Genomic DNA, 24,644 nt, shown 5'->3' with positions numbered 1-24,644 from the left:
CCTTCTATGAAATTGCTCTGCTAAGCAGTATTGATTGCCATACAAGGCCTCAGGATCCCAAATTATGACGCTTACTTGCTTCATAAAAGACCATAAGGGACAATCTGATGGACGCACGCTAACACTGACACTCTCACACACACACACGTCTGTCCATACAGACATGCATAAACATATTCTGAGAAGCTGGAACAGGTGCATGCTGTAAGAAAAGATCTCGTCACTTGGTCAGACTGAGCTGCATTGAACAAGACAAGACCACACGGTCAGACTCAACTGCATTGAACCAGACAAAAAAGCACATGAGACAACGGACATAATGGTGATACATCTTTATAACTTCTGCTTGATATGTCTGGTTTTATCTACATGTAACTATTCATGATACGCTTTACATTGTTATTTTAAGCCATTATGTGATAGAATAAAATCACACTTTATTTTTTATTTCAACGGCTCTTTCATTCATAATTGCCTCAAGACACTAAAGAAGTATTATATGTGTCGAAAATCCAACAGGCAGATACTTATTCATCCTCCCATACCATCAGGAAAGCATGTAATTGGCCCCAAATTTATTCTGCAGTAGGACAATAACCCCAAACATTCAGCCAATATTTTTAAGAACTGTCTTCAGGGTAAATATCAACTAGGAGTCCCAGAAGTGATGGTTGAGTCCCCCACAGAGCCCTGATCTCAACATCATTGAGTCTGTCTGGGATTACATGAAGAAACAGAAGGATTTGAGACAGCCTACATCCACAGAAGATCTGTAGTTATTTCTCCAAGATGTTTGGAACAACCTACCTGCTGAGTTCCTTCAAAAACTGTGCATAAGCACTGTGTGCACTAAGAAGAACTGATGCTGGTTTGATGCCAAAGGGTGGTCACACCCAGGGGCGGACTGACCATTTGGAAACTCAGGCACTGCCTGAGGGCCCAGGGTCAGTAGGACTCCCCATGAGATGCCCCTAGTACCTTTTTCATAGGCTTTTTTGAGTTTTGGCAAGGACACAGGGGCCCCATGATCCCCTATTGCCCGGGGGCCCCATGAGTTGTCAGTCTGCCCCTGGTCACCAAATATTGATTTGATTTAGATTATTTTTATCAATTTACAAAATGCAAAGCGAGCAAACAGAAGAATAAACAATTAAAATATACTGTATATTTTTAAAACATTTTTACTTTACAGCATTCCTTCACACCTGCCTAAAACATTTGCACAGTGCTGTATGTTGACCTTTGGTGTTATTTGAGAGCATAATTCCTGTTATCATGTAATATATATTGACCATTCATTTAAACAAAGCAATGCAGCCGCTCAGGACTGTACTCAGGCTGTAGTCAAGATGCTTTGCTTTACGGGCTATGGCAAAAGGTAAATGGTATGTCGTATTCCTCAGGTGCTACCACCACCAAATGCAACCTATTCAAGTGAAAGAGGCCATGTCACAACTGCTATACAACTGCTATACAAATGTGTGTGTAGCTCTCACCCCTGGAGGGGCCGCTAATTATAACCCAGGTTTCCCGTGTTAGTACAGATTTTGCCAGGCCTAGACACAATTCCAAGCACACCAACAAATATAGGCTCTGTCTAGGGGGTGTCTTTTTATGATTTTAGTGTCGAAAACCTAAGCAGGAGAGGGGTGCGGGTGCCAGATACTCCAGAAGGTCAGGAAAAATTAGCAGGAAGACAAACTTTAGCCAAACTACTTTTGTAACAGCCTTTGGTGGGGGTAGGAGGGAATGGCCAGCTAATTAAAACTCTATGTGAGTAGCCCCAGTCCTTATAGCAACCTCTGGCACTTACATCCCAAGCACATGCACACCTGGGATCGATATTCAAAGTCTTTCTTTTACAGTCCAAGGACAGCTGTCTGCCACTCAGCCTCCATGTGACACTCTCCAATGAGGAAGAAAAGGTTCCCTCTCCTGACCAGTCTTCCCAGGTGATACCCTCCAGCAAATGTCTCTTAACCAGATCTCCTGCAGGCCCTCAGCCAAGCACATGCTGTGGCCCAAACAGCAACTCCAGTACACAGGCTGCATCCCAGGACAAGAACACTCCGAGCAAGCCTCCCTAACATTTATCTTCTCCTTCAGTCATTTTCTGGGTGTTCCTCCCAGGGATTGACTGAGAGCAGATAAATCAGATAAATAGTCATAACTTCAGTGGCTTGGCCCACCTACTCTATTTGGTGGAAGCTTCTTCCAGAGACAGGCAGGAGTAATCAAGCACTAAATGAAGGGAAACCTGACCAGACCAAATTAAAAAAAACAACCCAGATCACCACTGCACTGAGTACAGCAGAGCAAAAAACAAATTTTAGCCTAACTAGGCCAGGGCACTACACCTGCATTGCATGTGGTTGTTGTGTATTGGTGCAGAATTTTGAGATTTAAAACAAGCAGTGAGGAGGCGACATATTGCCTCCTCACCACCTGTCCCATGCCCTCTGAAAAGTGTTCTGCCATGGATCTCTTTTCAGAGCAGCAGGCATGTTAGTTGAGCCCTAAGACAACCTCCCCGAGAAACGCATCAACAACACTACTGCTGAAATTTCTTAGACATTACTATGGTCTGACAGATTTTTGTCATAATGCAATGAGAAAAATGTGCTAGACTTACTGCTATTGAAGTCTAATATCACCACAGTATTCTTAGTACTGGAAACACAGTTGTTGTATATAAAGTAACTCAAATATTTAATTGTGATAAAATTTGAATTATTTCAGAGGATAAAACTATTCTAAAGACCTTGATGATAATTTCTGCAATGCAACAAGGCTGCAAAAATTGAAAACGAATGACAGATTGCAAAAGATAGCAGGACCAACCCCTAAAAATTCTTCAAATATATTAATAGTAAAAAGGTCCGGCCCTAGCATGTAGGCCCTTTACAAAATAATCTAGAGACTGGGGACAAAGAGAAGGCAAATTTATTAAATACCTTCTTCAGCTCTTTGTATACAAAGGGGCATGGGGGAGCTCTTGTCTATAATGGGCATGGTATTGACACAGCTCCAGATGATCCACATTGGCTCACAACTGATATGATCCAAAAATATTTAGAGAGAATAAAGTTGAATAAAGCACCTGGACCGGATGGCATACACCCACGGGTCCTTAAAGAATTGAGCGCTGTCATTTCAAAGCCATTGTTTCTAATTTTTAGGGACTCTTTAATGACTGGCATAGTACCACTGGATTGGCGTAAGACCAATGTGGTGACAATATTTAAAAAGGGGTTAAAATCTTTACCAAGTAATTATAGACCTGTTAGTTTAACTTCTATAGTTGGGAAGATACTGGAGAGTTTAATAAAATACCACATAGATGAGTTCTTGCTGGTAAAAAATATTTTAAGCAACAGACAGCATGGATTCATGAAAGACAGAAGTTGTCAAACAAATCTGATTTCTTTTTATGAGGATGTGAGTAAAACCTTGGACATGGGTGGACGTGGTATACTTATATTTTTCAAAAGCGTTTGACACAGTTCCCCACACACGGCTAATGTGTAAGGTAAAGTCTACAGGCTTGGAAAAATCCGTATGTAAATGGATATAAAACTGGCTACAAGATCGTATTCAAAGAGTAGTGGTTAATGATTCATACTCTGAATGGTCTAGGGTTGTCAGTGGTGTACCCCAGGGTTCAGTGTTGGGACCCTTACTTTTTAATATATTTATAAACAATATAGGGTGTGGGATTAAATATCCCATTTCAGTCTTTGCAGATGACACCAAGCTGTGCAGTGGAATAACGTCCGTACAGGATGTCTCCAATTTACAAGCCGACCTCAATGCACTGTTTAATTGGGCAACTATGTGGCAAATGAGGTTTAATGTTGATAACTGTAAAGTTATGCACTTGGGGGCTAAGAATATGCATGCATCATACATACTAGGGGGAGTACAACTGGGGGAATCAATGGTGGAGAAGGATCTGGGAGTTCTGGTAGATCACAAGCTTAATAATGGCATGCAAGCCAAGCTGCGGTTTCTAAAGCGAGCAAAATCCTCTCTGGTATTAAAAGAGGTATAGACTCCAGAGAGAGAGATATCATATTACCCTGTACATATCATTAATAATACCTCATCTGGAATATGCAGTTCAGTTTTGGGCACCAATTCACAAAAAGAACATTGGAAAACTGGAGAAAATACAGAGAAGGGCAACCAAACTGATAAGAGGCATGGAGGAGCTCAGCTATGAGGAAAGATTAGAGGAACTGAATTTATTCTCTCTTGAGAAGAGGAGATTAAGGGGGGATATGATCAACATGTATAAATACATCAGTGGTTCATATAGTGAACTCGGTGTAGAGCTATTCACCCTAAAGGTCATCACAGAGGACAAGGGGGCACTCTTTACATCTGGAGGAAAAGAAATTTAATCTCCAAACACAGAAAGTTTTCTTCACAGTGAGAGCTGTGAAAATGTGGAATAGACTCCCTCAAGAGTTGGTTCTGGCCAGCTCAGTGGATTGCTTTAAAAAAGGCCTGGATTCTTTATTGGATACTGAGAATATAACTGGATACTAACATTTATAGGTAAAGTTGATCCAGGGAATATCCGATTGCCTCTCGGGGGATCAGGAAGGAATTAATTCCCCTGCAGGAGCAAATTGGATCATGCTTTGCTGGTTTTTTTGCCTTCCTCTGGATCAACTGTGGGTATAGGATTATAACTTTTTTTTTATGGTTGAACTGGATGGACTTTTGTCTTTTTTCAGCCAGACTAACTATCTAACTATGTAACATTTAAAGTGTTACTAAACCCACAACAGTAAAGTCAGTCTGTATATGCAGTAAAGCATGCTTTATATACTCACTGTGAAACCTAAGGGGTTAATCCTTTGCATTGTGTAAAAAGGATGTTTCTGATCCTCTCCTTCTTTTACTGTCCCCTATATATCTTCTGATAGAACAGAGCCATGGGGGCAAGCTGCACATGCTCAATTTTGTGTGTATTGCTAGAGAGTTTTTTTGTTTCTTGGGAGAGTACATGTGATCAGCACTGGACCAATCAGCACTGTCCAGACAGAGGGTCATGGGTCCTACAGCCTCATAGGGGAGAATGAAAACTCCTCCTACAAGCTTTAACCAGTGCTCTGCTGGACACTAATAGAAGTGACAAGACTGCTCTAACTGCTGATGAGAAAAAGTATTTAGCAGTTTATATTTACTAAAATAATTGCATTTCCATGTTCTGTGTACTGTGGGAGACAAGATATTGTGAATGCAGGCTCCTGGGTTTAGTAACACTTTAACCCTTTCACTGCCAAAGCTATGTTTTTTACAGCCCCCAAAACATATATTTTCTGAAAACAGAGACCCTGTAGACCAAATATTTTAGTGCACGCAAAACAATATATTACCCATTGTTTTTGGAAAAATCAAAAATATGAGGTTGCATCGAGTAAACAGATACAAAACAAATCAAGCCTTAAAATTGCACAAGCCCGTGAGATGGAGAAACACTACAGACCCAAAATTGTCAATAGATAACAAAATTTAAAGTGTTTGTTCATCTTTACAGAAAATAATTTAACCACTTAAAGACCAGGCCCTTTCTGACACTTTTTGTTTACATGTAGCAATCAGTATGCTAGAACATTTCTTAGAACCCCTATACATTATATATTTTTTAAAGCAGAGACCCCATAAATTGGTGGGTTTTGCAAATTTTTATGTCACATGGTATTTGCACAACGGTTTTTCAAATGCAATTTTTTGGGAACTAATACACCTTTTTGAATTTTAATGCAAAACAACACAATACATAACCCAATGTTTGGTAAAATATAAAAGATGATGTTATGCCAAATAAATAGGTACCAAACTTGTCATGCTTTACAATTGAACATGCCCTTCACAAATTACGTTAATTTTACTATCCATAAGGGATGCTTTAAAATCCTTTACAGGTTACCACTTTAGATTTACAGAGGACGTCTGGTGCTAGAATTACTGCCAATGATCTGATGTTGATGCAGGAGAGAGGTGTGGGTGCCAGGGAGATACCGGTAAAACCACGGAAGGCGGCGGAAGTCCCCTCCTGCTGCTTGTAATAGCAATTGAGCGGCTAGTTAGCCACTCCGATTATTATCACAAGAGAGACGACCTTCGGCTATAAAAAATGGTACCGCAGCTGCAGGCATCATCCCAGTACAACTACTGTACCAGGTACATGACTGGACGGCAAGTGGCTCAAATAACACCATAACCCCCCCCCCCTCGGCTCAAACTGTGCCTACTTCTGGGGTTGATGAACTGTCAGGGGTCGCACAGCAGGTACAGCGTTGAAATCCTCCCTCTCCTCCCTCTTCTCTGTGCTGTGTTTTGGGGATTGACCAGAGCTATTCTGATTAGTCATCTCCACCACAGAAGAATTTGTGGCACATTTTTTTAATTCTGTAGGTCATGTGATTTCTGAAAATATATGGTTTAGGGGTATTTAACAAACTCTGAAAGCTCTAAGTGAAAAATAATAAACAAAAAGGAAAAATTGCAAAAATGGTCTGGCCACTACATTTTCCCCTCCAGACCCCAATTACTATGCCCTGGTACTACCCTGTACTTTGCCCTCCTGACCCCCCCACTACTGTGCCCTATTGCACCCCTGTACTGTGCCCTCCTGACACTCCAGTACTGTGCCCTGGTGCCCCTCTGTAACTTACCCTCCTGACCCGCCAGTACCATGCCCTGGTTCTGCCCTGTTCTTTGCCCTTCTGACCCCCAGTATTGTGCCCTGGTGCTCCCTCTTTACCTTGCTCTCCTCAGTACCATGCCCTGGTTCCCCTCTGCACTTTGCCCTTCTGACCCCCAGTACTGTGCCCTGATGCCCCTCTGTTCTCTTCCCTTCTCACCCCCACCCCCCCAGTACTGTGCCCTGTTGCTCCCCCTGTACTTTTCTCTCCTGACCCTCCAGTACTGTGACCTGTTGTAACCTTGTATTTTTCCCTTCTGACCCCCAGTACTGTGCTCTGATGCCCCTCTGTACTTCGCACTTCTAGTCCCCCATTACTGTGCCCTGGTGCCCCCCTGTACTTTGCCCTCCTGACCCCCAGTACTGTGCCATGGTGCACCCCTGTGCTTTTCCCTCCTGACCCCCAGTATTGTGCCCTGGTGCCCCTCTGTACTTTGCCCTTCTAATCCCCCAGTACTGTGCCCTGGTGCACACCTGTACTGTCCCCTGGTGTCCCCATACTTTTCCCTCTTGACCCCCCACTATTGTGCCCTGGTGCATGCCTGTGCTTTTCCCTTTTGACCCCCCAGTACTGTTCCCTGCTGCCTCCAGTACTGTTCCCTGCTGCCTCACTATGCTTTTCCTTCTGACCCCCAGTACTGTGCCCTAGCCCACCTCTGTACTTTGGCCTCCTGACTCCCCAGTGCCATGCCCTGGTTCTCCCCTGTACTTTCCCTTTTCTGACCCCCCCCAGTACTGTGCAATGGTGCTCCCCCTGAACTTTGCCGACCTGTCCCCCCAGTACTGTGCCCTGGTGCAACCCTGTACTGTGTCCTGCTGTCCTCCAATACGGTTCACTGGTGCCCCTCTCTACTTTGCCCTTCTGACCCCAAGTACCATGCCCTGGTGCACCCTTTCATTTTGCCCTCCTGACCCCCCCCCCCAGTCCATACCCTGCTGCTACCCAGTACTGTGCTCTGGTGCCCCCTATCCTTTACCCTCCTAATCCCCCACTACTGTGTCTTATTGCATCCCTGTACTTTTCACTCCTAACCTCCTAGTACCATGCCCTGCTGCCCCCCTGTACTTTGCTGTTCTGAACCCCAGTATTCTGCCCTGATGCCCCTCTGTACTTTGCCCTTTCTGACCCCCCCCCCCTTCCCCAGTACCATGCCCTGGTGCTCCCGCTGTACTTTGTTCTCTTGACCCCCAGTACTGTGCCCTGGTGCACCCCTGTATTTTGGCCTCCTGACCCCCCCCCCCAGTACTGTGCCCTGGTGCACCCCTGTGCTTTTCCATCCTGACCCCCCATACTGGGTCCTGGTGCCTCTCTGTGCTTTGCATTCCTGATTTCCCTAGTACAGTGCCCTGCTTCCCCCCTATCCTTGCCCCCCTGACCCCCCAGTACTGTGCTTTGCTGCCCCCTAGTACTGTGTCCTGGTGCCCCCCCAGTACTTTTCCCTCCTGACCCCCAGTACTGTGCTTTGCTGCCCCCCAGTACTGTGCCTTCCTGTACTTTGCCCTCCTAACTCTCCAGTGCCATGCTCTGGTTCCCCCATGTACTCCCTGCTGTCCCTCAGTACTGTGCCCTGGAGCCCCCCTGTGGTTTTCCCTCCTGAATCCCACAATTGTGCCCTGGTGCCCCTTGGAATTTGCCCTCATGACCCCCCAGTACTGTGCCCTAGTGTTCCTCTATACTTTGCCCTCCTAAATCCCCAGTTCCAAGCCCTGGTGCCCCCCCTGTACTTGTTCCTTCTGACCCCTCACTACTGTGCTCTGGTGTCCCTCTGTACTTTGCCCTCCTGACCCTCCATTACTGTGCCCTGTTCCCCCTGTACTTTTGTCCTCCTGACACCTCAGTACTGTGCCCTGATGCTCCTCTGTACTTTACACTCCTGAGCCCCTCCAGCACTATGCCCAGTTGCTCCGTGTACTTTGCCTTCCTTGCTCCCCCCCCCCCAGCACCGCGATCTGATGCCCCCCTCTACTTTTCCCTTCTGACCTCCCAGTACTGTTCCCTGGTGCCCCTCTGTACTTTGCCCTCCTGTCCCCCATACTGTGGCCTGCTGCCCCCTGGAATTTACCCTCTTGAACCCCCCCAGTATTGTGTCTTTCTTCCTGCTGTACTTTGCCCTTCTGACTCCCCCCCCAGTACCATGCCTTGGCGCCCCCCTGTATTTTACTCTCCTGACCCCCCAGCCCCATGCCCTGCTGACCCCCTGTACTTTTCCCTCCTGACCCCCAAGTACTGTGATTTGCTGCCCCCCCTGTACTTTGTTCTCCTGACCCCCCCCCAGTACTATTGCCCCTCTGTATTTTGCCCTCCTAAATCCCAAGTTCCAAGTCCTGGTTCCCTCCCTGTACTTGGTCCTTCTGATCCATCAGTACTGTGCACTGGCACCCCTCTGTTCTTTGCCCTCCTGACCCCCATTACTGTGCCCTGTTCACCCCATACTTTGCCCTCCTGACCCCCCAGTATTGTGTGCCGCTGCCCCCCAGTATTGTGCCCTGGTGCCCCCCTTACTTTGCCCTCCTGACCCTCCGGTACTGTGCCCTGATGCTCCTCTGTACTTTACCCTCCTGACCCCCCCCCGCAGTGCCATGCCCTGGTGCTCCAAGTACTTTACTGTCTGGGTCCCTCATTACTCTGCCCTGCTGCCCCCTGGAATTTACCCTCCTGAACCCCCCAGTAGTGTGTCTTGCTTCCTGGTGCCCCCCTGTACTTAACCTTCCTGACCCTGCAGTATGGGGCCCTTGTGCCCCTCTGTACCTTGTCCTCTTCACCCCTCAGTACCATGCCCTAATGCCCTTGTAGTTTGCCCTTCTGACCTCCATTACTGTGCCCTGGTCCCCCCTATACTTTACTCTTCTGACCCCCAGTACTGTGTCCTAATGTTCCACTGAAGAAGCCCTTCTTGGCTATGTTTCTGTTCTTATTGTGAGAAATCTTCCTGTACAGCGCAAATTACTTCTACAAAAAAGCTGACAGCTTGGTGGAAACGGGTAAACAAACTCCCAGCTATACGTATACAGTAGGAGTCCGGAGTCTGTTTACATGTGGGTGCTACCACAGATACTGTATAGTGCTACACCCATGGCAGCGGAAGGCTTATATACCTTTCATTTCCTCATTCCACATTGCATCCCATCCTATTTTATAATTATTGTAGAAAAAGGATATAGGAAGTTACATGGAATTCAAGTTTTCCCCTTAGTTTCAGTTTGATATACATTGCAAGTTCAAAATAACAGTTTAAAAGGTTCATTCATTTAGCAGGGGTAATAAATAGTGGTGTTATTGTAGCGCTACCCTCACGAGAGCCACTGTGTTGTGGGTTCCTCTAAGCCAGCCTTTCTCAACCAGGGTGCCCAGGCACCCTGGGGTGCCTTGAGGTTTCTTCAGAGGTGGTTTGGCAAAATGTCTAAGAATTGGCCAAAACTTGTATACAAGCCAGCTGGTGGAACAATTCTGCCTTCTAGTTACACAAAGCCACAGGTTTTCATTGTGCACCATAACAACCTTCTAGCCAACAGCGTCCTGACAACCAATTACATCATCAGTTGATAAGGAGGATGTCAGCTGCCTGCACGGCATCCTTGTTTGACCCTCCCTTGCCTCTCTCCATCAGTGCTGGGGTCACATTAGCTCAGTTAGGGAGAAGAGAAACACTGGAATACTAGTCAATACCAGTGTGAAAAAGTGTATTTGCTTTGGAAGAATAAATCCCCTTTTATGTTGGGTGTATGTTGCTGTTGTATAAAAATATTAGAATCATTTTTCACGTAGAATGGGGTGGCCTTTTAAAATTATGGACAGTCTTGAAGCACCCCATTTTAGAATGGGGTGCCTCAAGATTGTCCATAATTTTCAAGGGTGCCTCAAGACTGTCCATAATTTTAAAGGGTACCACGGGACTGTCCATAATTTTAAAGGGTGCCTCAAGACTGTCCATAATTTTAAAGGGTGTCTTGGGACTGTCCATAATTTTCAAGGGTGCCTCGGGACTGTCCATAATTTTAAAGGGTGCCTTTTGATGTTGAATTTCTAGACAGCAGCTGTCACATTGGAAAGGTCCAATCGTAATGGAGGTGATGGGTGGGTTCAGTGTTTGACTTCTCAGCCCTTTAGCCTTATTCTCTAAGTGGTGTATGCATTGTGTATAGTGCGCCCAGAGCCTGGAGGACTCATTGGCCTCTATAGGCTACATGGGTAAGAAGTGATGTCACCAACGTGAGAAAGAAGTGTTGAAAGAGGATTCAGCCTCTCCACCTATCTGCATTTCCCTGGAGACAAGGGGAGCTGGGATGGGGGAGTGAGGGGCGAAGGGGCACAGATGGAATATGCAGTGTCAGAGTTGCCAGCTGGCAAAATGGTGCAGTGTCTGAAGTTCAGTGACAGAGATGCTGGCAGGCAAGAAGGTTCACAGTCAGGGGTGCAGTAGTAGGGGTGCTGGAGAGCAGGAGGATGCCATGTCATGGTGCAGTGTGCCAGGAGTAGTGGGCTCTTCATAAGCCCCAATGCAAATGCTGTCTACTTGTAAGCCTGCAGGGAGACTGCTCTGACTGAGCGACACCCTATACAGTGCAAGCTCTGGCTCCCTGAATGCATCGTTCACTGATCTAGGGTAAGTGCAAGGGAGTTTAGTTACCATAGGGAAGGGATCATTAGAATTAAGTTTTTTGAAAGTATAGTTAGACATTAGACCCCCTTAAGACCTACATGATGCAGTAATGTGCATTTTTTAGGAACAGTAACATGTAGTATGAGATAGACTCATTACATGCAAAGCAAGATAGTTCAAGCCGTGAATTGTGATGATTATGGCTTACAGCTCATGAAAACCCCAAATCCACAGTCTCAGAAAATTAGAATATTACATGCAATCAATAAAACAAGGATTGTACATAGAACAATATCGGACCTCTGAAAAGTATAAGCATGCATATGTACTCAGTACTTGATTTGGCCCCATTTTGCAGCAATTACTGCCTCAATGCGGCGTGGCATGGAAGCTATCAGCCTGTGGCACTGCTGAGGTGTTATGGAAGACCAGGATGTTTCAATAGCGGCATTCAGTTCTTCTGCATTGTTCGGTCTCATGTCTCTCATCTTTCTCTTGGCAATGCCCCATAGATTCTCTATGGGGTTCAGGTCAGGCGAGTTTTCTGGCCAATCAAGCACAGTAATCCCACTGTCATTGAACCAGGTTTTGGTGCTTTTGGCAGTGTGGGCAGGTGCCAATCCTGCTGGAAAATGAAGTCAGCATCCCCATAAAGCTCATCTGCGGAAGGAAGCATGAAGTGCTCCAAAATCTCCTGGTAGACGGCTGCGTTGACCCTGGACTTAATGAAGCACAGTGGACCAACACCAGCAGATGACATGGCTCCCCAAATCAACACAGACTGTGGAAACTTCACACTGGACTTCAAGCATCTTGCAGTGTGTGCCTCTCCATTCTTCCTCCATACTCTGGGTCCTTGGTTTCCAAATGAGATGCAAAAGTTGCTCTCTTCAGAAAAGAGGACTTTGGACCACTGAGCAACGGACCAGGTCTGTTTTTCTTTAGCCCAGGTAAGACACTTCTGACATTGTTTGTTGTTCAGGAACGGCTTGACAAGAGGAATACGACATTTGAAGCCCATGTCCAGGATCCGTCTGTGTGTGGTGGCTCTTGATGCACTGACTCCAGCCTCAGTCCACTCCTTGTGAAAGTCCCCAACACTTTTGAATGGCCTTTTCCTGACAATCCTCTCCAGGCTGCGGTCATCCCTGCTGCTTGTGCACCTTTTTCTTCCACACTTTTCCCTTCCACATAACTTTCTATTTATGTGCTTTGATACAGCACTTTGGGAACATCCGACTTCTTTTGCAATTACCTTTTGAGGCTTTCCCTCCTTATGGAGGGTGTCAATGATGGTTTTCTGCACAACTGTCAGATCAGCAGTCTTTCCCATGATTGTGATTCCTACTGAACCAGACTGAAAGACTGTTTAAAGGCTCAGGAACCCTTTGCAGGTGTTATGACTTAATTATCTGATTAGAGTGGGACACTTTGAGCCGAGAATATTGCACCTTTTCACAATATTTTAATTTTCTGAGATTGTGGATTTGGGGTTTTCATGAGCTGTAAGCCATAATCGTCACAATTATGACAAATCACAGCTTGAGCTATCTTACTTTGCATGTAATGAGTATATTTCATATCTTAGTTTCACCTTTTAAGTTGCATTACTGAAATAAATGAACTTTTGCACGATATTCTAATTTTTCGAGTTTCACATGTATATTAGGGAATCAGGACCTCCTACTGCTGACCACTCTGTAGTAATGCATCCTAGAAATCTATTCGCTTTCTGCCTGGTCACACTATTTGCTCATTTTGCAATCTGAAATAATTACCCCCAAATTATTTTTCTCTGTAGTGCTGGGCTACATTGTACCCCCAATGTTGTACTCTCTCAATGGATTCTTTTTCCCTATGTGCATTGTTTTACATTTACAAACACTGAACTGAACTAAACTTCAGTTTCCACTTTTTTTACCAATTTTTCAGCAATGCCAAATTATGTTTCATGTTACAAATACCTCCAGGGATATCAACCCTATCACACACCTTTGTATCATCAGCAAAAAGGCATACCTTGCCCAACAAGCCTTTAGTTATGTCACTTACATATAGATTAAATAGAACAGGACCTAGTACAGAGCCTTGTGGTACACCACTAGTGACTGGTCTCTGTTCTGAGTGAACCCCATTTACAACCACAATCTGGTATCTATCCTTTAGCTAACTGCATATCCACTGAACCACCTAAGGGCTAAGTCCTAGCTTGTACAACTTTTGTATGAGATCATTATGTGGAACTGTATCAAATGCCTTGCTGAAATCAAGACATGCTATGTCCACAGCACCACCAAAACTTTGGTAATATAGTAAAAAAATTCAGTCAGATTAGCCTGACATGATCTGCCCTGAGTAAAACCATGCTGCTTTGGGTCCAGCAAGTTGTGTATTTTTAAGTGATCAATGATCCTTCTTTTCAGGAGTGATTCCATTTACTCGACTACAATCGATGTTAAACTCACTGGCCTGTAATGTCCAGCTTCTACATTGTGGTGCCATTGGCCTGTATTTGCCAGTTTTTACCTTGTGGTGCCATCCATGTAGAAAACCACCCCAAAGGACAAGCACAGTAAGTGTCCATGGTCTCACACTGCAGTGCACCATAACATACATGCCTTGTGTTATGGGATGCTGCATTAAAAAAGGTGCAACTGTGCTTGTTTCCATTGACATCCATTGGCAGCTTATTCTTGATGAAATGGTTGCCCTAATGCAAAACACGTTATCAGTAGAGCATCGCAAGGAAATTGCATTGTGTGAAGGGGACCCTTATATTTTGATCTGCACTGCTGGCAATGTAATGTGTAGACTATAATGATTTAGTAGGGGGCTTCCCAGAATGGCAGGCAGTATTTGCTCTCCTATCTGTCCAGCTTATTAAACCTCAGCACTATATTATATATTTAAGATCTTAGCAAATATGTTTTAAAGCAATTCAGAGTTTATAAAGTTGGATTTCTTTTGTTAAAACAATCATTATGTAATTTATTGAAAAAAATATAAATGCCCTATAATTGGTTTTACCTTAAAGGATAGGGAAACTTTCAAACAGCGTTTTCTGAGTGTTTTCTTCTCCCCCATTCTAATCTTTTCCCTCGCTGTAGACTCATACAGTTCTGGCGTCCACCAGTGTTCTGCAGTAGTGTTTACCTGTTGCTATTGCATCGTAAAGTGGTATTGAACCCAAACATAAAAAAGTATTACATTGCAGCTGACCAATCCTTAGATGTGGCAGCTGCATTCTTTTTTACAGCTTTTTTTTTTCTTTATTTCATCTGGTGATGTGCCAGTTAAGTCTGGATTTTTAAACTTCCTTTAACACAACAGGCTGTCCAAACAAAGTATCAGTCAGAGAAGTCAAAGAGTTGAGACAAACTATTTGATGCTGACAATAGTGCTTACAAGGGTCAGCTTTTATTCATTTATCTGTATCCCAAAACGAAAAAAGCTGTTTGCTATAACTGCTGAAAAGTGTTGGAGTTCAGGTTCAATTTGTTAGTTAAAGCAGTAGCAAAGACCTCCATGCTGATTATCTACAGATAAGTGTACTGCACTGTTTAGGAGATATTTATTTTAGTAGCAGCCAGTGATGTCACATGTGACATCACTGCAGACAACACATGTGCACTGTGTTCTTAACGGAGAGCATGCCATCCATTCAGAGCACTGTGCCATGGCCGTGTCTCCTGCATTTATGTATGGAAGTGAGGTCATCGCAGTTCGGCCATTCAAACACCCGCAGAAGGAAGACCGGGTAAAGATGGAAGCCCCAGCAGTAGTGACAGCATGCCGCTGGAGGGCCTAGATTTAAGTTAAATCTGTCATAATGTGCTAGTATGTCATGCATACTAGCACATTATAAAACTACCTGTACTGGACCAATTTTTTTTATTGTGAGATTTATTTACTTCCGCTTTAAGTCCATCTAGCTCTGCATCTAACACTACCCTCTCCCCAACTGACAATGCTGCTGTCCAACTTTGTTTGCTTTATTACTTCAATATGAATGCAGACTCCCTAAGACAGGAAGTGTGTTACTGGCTGGATCACCGGGTAAAATAAAAGCAAAAAAAAAGGCCTAAAAAAATACTAATACAGCCACCACATCTAAGGATTGGTAAGCTGCAATATATTATATTTGGGATTTTGGATTTAATACTGCTTTAACTTTTCACTATGTAGGCAGCTGATCCCCATAGACTTCTAGGTGTCTAGGAAACTGATCTGCTGCCAAAACCATAGAAGTCTATGGGGTTCTACAGTGCATGACAGTGCTGCTGATCTTCACTGATCTGCTGCAAAAACCATAGAAGTCTATGGGGTTCAACAGTGCATGTCAGTACTGCTGATCTTCACTAACTTTAACAGATGAGCACACATACCATCGATCAGCTCAAAGGAAGTCTCCCATTGCTAATAACTTATTTCCATCTCTCTTAAGTAGATCATGTACTTAGAAGCCAAAACTAAGCTCATAGTGATGGGAGACCTCCTATGCTGGGAGCTGATTGCATACATGTGATACAACTGCTACAGGTTAGAGGAGATCAGCAGCACTGTTATTATATGCCAGGTCATCTCCAGGGGAATGTAGAGTCTTTGGGATAACCCAAAATGGTGGCAATAATTGGAACACACACATTAGTAGTAGCACTCTTGGTAATAGCGTTGTGTACCCACTATACTTCTGCAATAACATCTACATTTAAATGTAGATCAGCACTATCCACAACAGCCATACCCAGCAGGAAGCTCATCCAGCATGGTTCCTGAGTCTGTTTTGAAATGGGACATGGCCTTCTAAATTCTGTCCTCAACAGCTCAAACCACCTTCCCACACCCTGCCTTCTGTTGCAGCTTAGACAGGCACTGTACACTCCGACCTGTCAGATCACACCACCAAACCTTCACCTGAGCTCTGCTACTGGCTGTGAGGAATGCATATGGAGTTACAGTTGACAGAACCTCACATATGCACCACTCACCAATGAGCCTTCATCCTCCTTCCCACCACTACTATGCCCGCATCCCCCACCCCCATCACAACTGTGTCTATGTGCCTGTACTCCCCTTCTTACTACCATGTCTGATACCTTTCCATCACTTCACCTTGATACCACTTTACCCCCTCAACACTCTAAGTACCAAAAATTAACCCCATGTTCCTCCCTCCACACTCCTCCTCAGCTCTATCCTATATGCCCACAATTAAATTGCCACTGTATCAGTGCCTTTGTGCCACTGCACTGATGCATGCTTCACTGCAGTGACTTGGCCTTCTGAAGAGGGATAGGCACATTTTTGCTAGTTCTATTTATTTAAATAAATACATAAATATGGCATGATAGTTGTCACGGATTGCCTGTGCCTCCCCCACCCCCCTGTGCCTGCTGTCCCCCGGCCTGTTGTCACCTCACCCCTCTGTTGTCAACTCACCCCTCCCTCCCCCCCTTGCCAAGTTCCCTTATCCTGCCGCAGTGTTTGAAGACAGGCTGTGCAGGATGAGAGGAAGTGGCCCCTGTGGTGTGGTTAGCACCTCTCGGGCCCCCCCCACCAAGAATCCCTGGTGCAGTGCCGCCGACCTGTCTCCACACGCCCCCCGGTGGGCGCAACACGGGCATGAGGCTTCCCGCGCTCTGCACCCGCCGGAGACAAAGGCTGCACTCCCTGCACATGGCCCGAGTGAGGGGGGCATGCCTCGTTGCCCCGGCAACCCAACACTGGGCCAGCCGTGGCCGGGGCACCCAGGAAGCGTCCTGCGCCGGCTTAAGAAGGCCGGCGCGGGACCCAACAGGTGGCTGTTCATCCCCTGCTCGGGACAGGGTGCTGTGCAGGGTCTGAGCTGAGGCCAGACCCCACAGCCAGACCCCGCCGAGTGCTCTGCTGATCCGCTGGGTCCCTAGAGATTACTCCTGCCTGCTGTCACTGGGTCCCTAGAGGTTACTCCTGCCTGCTGTCACTGGGTCCCTAGAGGTTACTCCTGCCTGCTGTCGCTGTTGTCCCTGGAAAGCTGAGTGTCTGCAAGCCGCCTCCGGTGGGTATTCCTACAAGCCGCGTGTTGCGGAGTGCCCTGAACTGCCCCTATTGTGTGCCCAGATTACCCTTACCTGAACTGCCCATATTGTGTGCCCAGATTACGCTTGCCTGAACTGCCCCTATTGTGTGCCCAGATTACCCTTACCTGAACTGTCCCATTGAGGGCCCGGATTATTGCTACCTGAACTGCCCCATTGAGTGCCTGGATCAGTGCTGCCTGAACTGCCCCTATTGTGTGCTGGGATTAATACTTGCTCGGACTGCCTATTGCATGTCTGGAGTACCGTAGCTACCTGGACTGCCCCCCCCCCCCCCGAGTGCTCGGGCCATCGCTACCTATCGTGGGCCAGATTACAGTTATTTTGGGCTCTCTTCCACTCTCTTCCCCTTTTTGGGTACCTGGACGCTATCTTCCAACCCTGATTGAGTGCCTTCCATAGTTCAATGAAGCTCTGTGTGTTTACCATCTTCTTTGTGTGTTCCTGCCTACGCTTCCGCCACAATGCATATAAATACGGACACTTATCTTGAAAACATTTAAAGTGGTAGTAAAAACCTCTTGATGACTTGTACCTTCAGGTAAGCTCGCAACAAAACTTACCTGTAGGTACAAGGAATAACTCCTAAATGTGCATCATTTAGGAGATATTCATGATATCTGTAGCCTGTGAAGTCACTGGCACAGTAGCCCTGATCATGGATGGGAGTGCTATCATTGTGGCTCGGTCATTTAAATGGTAGACCGGGTGAAAGTGGAAGCCTGATTAGTGGTGACAGAACACTGCTGGAGGGCTTTGCTTTTAGGTAAGTCTAATGTGCGATGCATACTAGCACATCATGCCCTTAACTTGCTGGGGCAGGGGTTTTTTTTTCTGTAGACTTTACTACCACTTTAAGACAGTTTTGTATAAAGTTATGCAGCCATATTAATCTGACTATTCATACTGCATCTGGGTGGGACTGCAGGTTCTTGTCACATGACTTAGGGGTGTAAAAATGTCCTCTTTTGGCCCACTGTGTGTGTAAGCAAGGCTACAGTGGCTGGAAACAGGGAACATATTGCAAAGGTTCTATTCAAGAGCTATTCCAAAAAATAAAGTAACTGACAACCATGGGGAGTTGCCTAGCGCATGAATGCCAAGATAAAAATTAGGGATTAAAATTAAGTGGCTGTTTCCCAAGGGTGGTCAGTTTTGTTTTCACACTTATCATGCTTGACTTGACATTAAAACATGTATCTGCAGTACAAATATTTAGGAACCTGCTTAAAATTGTGTTTATATAGTGCATTAGGAAACTGTACTCACCATAGTTCGGTCAATTACATACATTAAGGTATCTCCATCCCGATCCACAGCTTTTGCTGTAAATACTACAGAATCTATGTCTGCCAGCTGTAGAGAATAAGATCCGAATTAAAGGCAAATATGAACTCAGAATGCTAGAGTATTATACGAGTTACGGAAATACATCACAAAATGAAACTTCTATTTACACTAACAAAAAATGTGCCATGGCAGAAATGAAGAAATGTTGTAATTAAAAAGTGTTCTTCAGTTTTATTATGGCAGCCTCAAAACATTTTGCGGTCAATACACAGCTGCATTATACACAGAGGTCCCCTCTCACAATGTGACTATAATTAAATATATCAAAATTCTATGAGAATATCATGGCCATGGCAAAGTGTCCAGTGCAGATAGCATGTAGGCAGGTTCCTAAAGAATGCTTAATAATGTTTTTTCGTATGCTGACTCATAGGAGTAATTAGGAGTTAAGTCTGTTGTCTCCTGTGAAACTGTTATAAGGTTGATGTGTGGTGGATCCGAGGAATTGATTGGATAGTTTTTCTCACCAATTTTCTACAGATCTTCCACATAAAAATGAGCCCTTCAGTGCCCTGGGACAGAACTGCTGGAATCACTGTCAAAATGTAGGCTGTTATGCTGCCGGACTGCTCCTCCAGCTTGGGGGGGGGGGGGGGGACAGTTTTGGTTCCCAAAGGGACTGGGAACCTGAGGACTCAACTACCAATTTGTTCTAACTGCCTTTAAGGATCTTTACCAAACATGGACTATATAGATTCTATGGATTATTTGCCAATCATGAACACTTGCCTGAAGTGGACTATTGGTTCTGCTGTTATTCATGTATGACTACGTTGTGGGCACTAACACACCTTTTGAAATTCATGTGAGAATTTGTCTTACAAGAACTGTTCCTGTATGTTGCTTTCTTCAGTAAAATTACAGTTAACTGTTTAATGCCTGGTCTGAAGATCCAATTAAGTGGTGTATTGCATGGTGTATCCAAAGAAAAGGGCTTGTAACAAAGGGATTGTAGGTTAGAGTAGATACAGTACATTTTAGTCCAGTATGTAGTTTGCTGTCTAGTGTAGGCATATTGCCATTTCTAGGTACAGCCATACATGTGTCATAGCTTAACATAGCCAAACAGCCAAGGAATGGGTGACTGGTGTAGGGTGATGGTTACTCTGGTAGTGAAGGGATATTGTGCTTGTCCCCTTCACTAGCAGATGGCTCCCTGCATTTAGAGACTGGATCTGCAGCACAGAGTAGCCTAGGAGTCACAGGTGAGATGTAGAGGGGTTCTTGAGTGAGAGAGAGAAAACAAGCACATAATTACAGAGTGAGGTTCATTCTGTATACACTGGTAACTGTGGACATGTCATTGGGAGTGAGGTGACAGGTATTGCTGGGTTGGTGGATGCCAGTGCAGGCTCTTCAGTTATGCCATGGGTTATTAGTAGGTTAGCTGTGTTCATTGTGGCTCACTTCTAAGTCTTGGGTTGTCCCTTAAATTGGAGTTCCACTCACACTGTAAAATAATTAAAGTCAGCAGCTACAAAAACTGTAGTTGCTGACTTTTAATAAAAAGCCACTCACCTGTCCCACAACCCCATGGTGTCCTCCCCGCTGCCTATTTCACCAGCTGTCTGGTGTTCCAGGGGCCGACATCTTCAGTGTGGGCACCAGGCTGTGACAGCTTGTGGTTTCACAGCCGGGTGCCCACTGCGCATGCGCGAGTAGCGCTGCACTTCCTGAATGGCCCCGTAGTCTTCTGGGACCTGTCACATGTCCCAGAAGACTATGGGGAGGGAGGGTAGGAGGACAACTTCTGCTTCCGGTCGCCTAGGTGATCGCAGTGGAAGTTGGAGCGGGTACCTGTCAATTTCGAGTACCCGCTCCCCAAAGGTGCCAATCCTTAATAGGGAGTGGGGGAACAGTCATTAAAGCAGAACTTCCCCTTTCGGGTGGAGCTCCGCTTTAATGCTGATTTTCATATGAACGCAAACGTCTGCCTAGAATCTATTCAGTAAGTGTAGTTCTCAGTGTCCCCAGTAGGGTGCCTAAGCCCCACCCACAAGTATGTCCCTAACAAAATGATCCTTGTGCTCAGCATGCTCCTAGTAGAGAGCTCCCTGTGCCTTGTATGTCCCTAGCACAATACATGGTGTTCAGCATGTCTCTTGTCCTTAGCATATCTGTGGCAGAGAGCCAAGTATGACCATACACTAGTGTTTGTAGGTCTTAGCATGTCCCTAGCAGAAAGCCATGCTCAGCGTGGCTCTGACAGAGTGTCCTTTCTGTTCATCATGTTCTCAGAAAAGTGCATACCTTTGGTAAGTTGCCTCTTCTGCTCTGTATAACCTGGAGAGTACCCTATATCATTAACATGTCCCTCTCAGAATGTGACATGTACATAGCGTGTCCTTGGCAGTGTGCCTACTGTGCACAGCATATCCTTGCAGCACAGTCTGTCCTTGGCAGAGAACTGTGTTCTTAGCATATCCCTGTCAGGATGTTCTCCATTTTACAATGAATTTCTTGTGGCCAGTATGTCCACAACAGAAAATTCCATGTGTTCAGCATGTCCCTTGCAGAGTGCTCCTTTTGTCAGCATGTCCCTTGCAGAGTGCTCCTTTTGTCAGCATGTCCCTGTCAGAGTGTCCCACTTGTTCAATATTTCCCTGGAATTATGCCCAGTTTGCCCAAAACATACCTGAAAGAGTTCCCGAAAGCTAAGCATATCAGAGTTAAAACATTTTTATTGTAACATGTCCCTCTCAGTGTGTTCAGCATGACATGCCTGTTTGTCTTCATTCATAGCTCAGCATTTGCTGCTGTCCATGCAGACTATAGGGTTGATTTACTAAAAGCAATTAGACTGTGCACTTTGCAAAGTGCAGTTGCACACAGTTGCTCCAGAGCTTAGTAAATGTGCAGAAGCTCTGCTAACTTCCATCATCCAATCATGATGGTTTTTTATTTTCCTTGCACGTGATTGGGTATTCCTTGCAAAGTGAAGCTTTACCTCATTTACTAAGCTCTGGAGCAACTGCCCTTGCAGAGTACAACTGCACTTTACAAAGTACACCATTTATTTGCCTTTAATAAATCAACTCCTATGCCTCAACCCCTTCCACTATTACACATGTTTCACCTCCCCAGAATGCAGTGATAGAGACATTCTCTACATAGACAGCATATCTAACCCCCCCCCCCAAAAAAAAAATGTAATATATTGCAGCTTATCAATATTTAGAGATGGTGGCTGCAATTGGTTCTTTTAGACTTTTTTCCTTTATTTTGATTTGGTGATCCTACCTGTCTGTCCTAGTGTGGCAACGCTCACATACTGCACTATATCAATGGAGGAGCAGAATTGTCACCCTATATTGCTCTACTGACTACACACACCTCCCCTCTCCCAATATCCCTATGTTCATTATTATAAGTATATTAACTAGAAAAGCTACAATTTCTGGCGAAATTGTGTGAAGTGTTCTTGCCTCCACCAGTAGTCTACAGCTGGAGTGGGCGGAGTAACTGGGTGGAGTGGCTTGTCACCCTGCTGCCTGCTCACACACCTGGATTCCTATGGCAACTCACTTTACAGCAAGGGCAGAGAAGAGCGGTTAAAAACAAACTGCTCCAACTTGCTCACTTCACTGGCAGTTGCCATCTTCAAATGGTTGTAGTTTAAAAATTATAAATTCTACACCAAAGAGCTTTATATTGTGAGAATTACAAGACCCAGACCTACATTTTGATGCATAGTATGTGTCTGAAATATTAAAAATGAAGGCACAGTCGCAGTTTAGAAATTGCCCTTCAAATTTGAGGTGGCTAGAGTGGAGTTTCAATGAATGTCAATGGGCAGTGTGAGTTGCAAACAAATGGTCATATTGTGAAAACTATCAGGACTATGGCTTAGCCGTGGCAGCAGGGATAGCTGAACATTTTGATATAAGATTTGTGTAGGTGGGCTTGAGAATGAGGGAGTGATGGCAGTTTAGAAATCATGTCCTGATTTTTCTGCTCACACTCTAGCTTTTGTCAGCTCCCACTCTAGTTTTGAACATTCTGCCATTCATTCCTATGGGACCAATTTCACCACAAAACCGCCGATATTTCGTGAACCATTCGGCGAAACGTTCCACAAAGCAATAGCACACCAATCTGGAACAATCCACACATTTCGGTATATTACTGTCCATGTAGTGTAAAAACTGTGGGAGGAGTTAGGGTGGTAAATTTGGCTATAATAAGAATATATATGTGAGATAACAGTAAGTGGTCTTGCCATGCAAGAACACCTAACTAATGCAACCACCACATCTCAGGACTAGTAAGCTGCAATAAAAATGTTAAAGTGGAAGTAAAGGTACTATACTTACCTCCTCTCTAGTGTCTGAAGTCTACGAGGTGTCCAGTGACTACAGTTTTATATTGCAGAGTATGAAAAGTGCTTGTATGTGTAACTCACCTCGCTGATGTTCTGTGGTAATATTGATTCTTCTAAAAAAATGGGCTTATTGTCATTTTCATTTAAGACTTGGACTATTATCCTATACTGGACCTAGAAAAAAATGACATAAATATATTATGGGAGGAATACAGCGTCTGTCATTGCTGATCTGTTGTCTTGCTGTTAAACTGATCCACTAGGAAAAGCCAAAGGTCGTTACAGTATCTGCATGCTTCTCTTGCTTCAGTGACTCGCAACGCGACACCCAGGCAATTAGCATTTTCAGAAAGTGAAGTCCAAAATGGCAAACTTAATAATACTCTAATGATAGATTTTCTTTAGAGGTGAGAAAATAGAGAACAGGAGCTATAGCTGATCAGTGAATTTCAACTGGTGAAAGCTATTTCTAAGGTAAAGACATCGAAGAATTGCAAACACATCGTGGTATTTTCTGGTGCCTCTGTTAATCTTCAGATCACTCCCTATGCCCCTTGTAGACCGGGCTGCTGTTAGAAACCAAGGGGCCCCATACAGCCAACCTTACAGGGCCCCTTCCCCCCCCCCCAAAAAAAACCAAAGCTTATGATGCTTCAGTTATGAATAAACACAGTGAGTGATTAGTACCGATCGCTCATTGTGTTCATTCGGAAAGGATGGAGCTAATAAACATGACATATTTACCGGGCCATACCCCCACTCTCCATCTGAAGGATCCTATTGTGTGCTTGCAGTCGCAGCTCCCAAAAGAATGCAACAGTTAGGCCTCATGCACAGAGCTAAAAAAACGCCACTGTTACAGGCATTTGGTGGGTTTTTTTTCAGCCTTTAAAAAAAGCTCCTCTATGTTAGCCTATGTGTCCATGCACACAGAGGCATTAACAGGCATATAAGTAGAAGAGCATTTACAGGCAGGAACCCCCCCACCAAAAGCACATTTAGAAGAGGCGCTGAAGATCAGAATTAACACTTGATGCACGTAAACATCTCTAGCGTTTCAGCGTTAATGCATTCCAGTGGTCAGAATAAATTAATATTTTGGCCTGTGGAATGCATTACTGTTCAAACACTAGACGCACCTAAACGTGTGTGCAGTACACGGCTTTCACTGCGTTTTTTAGGCAGCTTTTTTCTTCAAGTTGTTCTGGATTTCAGAGGTCTAAACAGATGCCCTTTGCGCAAGAGGCCTTATATGGTTTTCAGACACTTATCCACTCTCACTACTCCATTACTCCACCCCTGCTCTAGCAGATTCTTACCTTTAAGGGCCTCTTCCTGGAGGTAGGTTAATTCTTTTGGGACCAGAGTCCCTATAGTCAGAGTTGGAGGCTTTTTCCCACCAAAAAATCTCTCTGAGGCACTGAATTCTGGGTCCCAAATTAGGATTTACTAATCCAGAAAGCACGGTCAATCAAGCCTCTCCTCTCTGACCAGACTACCCCAGAACCCCTCACCCTGCATGGGTGAGAACTCATGAACACACCATATGCAGCACATTTCCCCCCTTAAAGAGACTT

At 44.9% G+C, this 24,644-nt stretch overlaps 1 protein-coding gene across 1 annotated transcript in view; it reads right to left on the bottom strand.

Moving 5' to 3' along the window:
* LOC149462428 (cadherin-related family member 5-like) overlaps positions 1 to 24,644 on the bottom strand; it is a 186,808-nt gene that overhangs the window by 46,863 nt on the left and 115,301 nt on the right. Inside the window, exons 4-5 of the mRNA XM_089677000.1 lie at positions 23,149 to 23,241; positions 18,666 to 18,752 (exon numbers count right to left, since the gene is read on the bottom strand). Of these exons, the coding sequence (XP_089533126.1) occupies positions 18,666 to 18,752; positions 23,149 to 23,241 (180 nt within the window). The remainder of the gene's footprint in view (positions 1 to 18,665; positions 18,753 to 23,148; positions 23,242 to 24,644) is intronic.

This window comes from Staurois parvus, unplaced genomic scaffold (assembly GCF_062004578.1).
Source record: "Staurois parvus isolate SC_StPar_1 unplaced genomic scaffold, SC_StPar_1.0 ptg000175l, whole genome shotgun sequence".
Lineage (NCBI taxonomy): Eukaryota > Metazoa > Chordata > Amphibia > Anura > Ranidae > Staurois > Staurois parvus.
The sequence above is the reverse complement of the archived record's forward strand: the minus strand, read 5'-3'. Positions and strand labels throughout refer to the sequence as shown.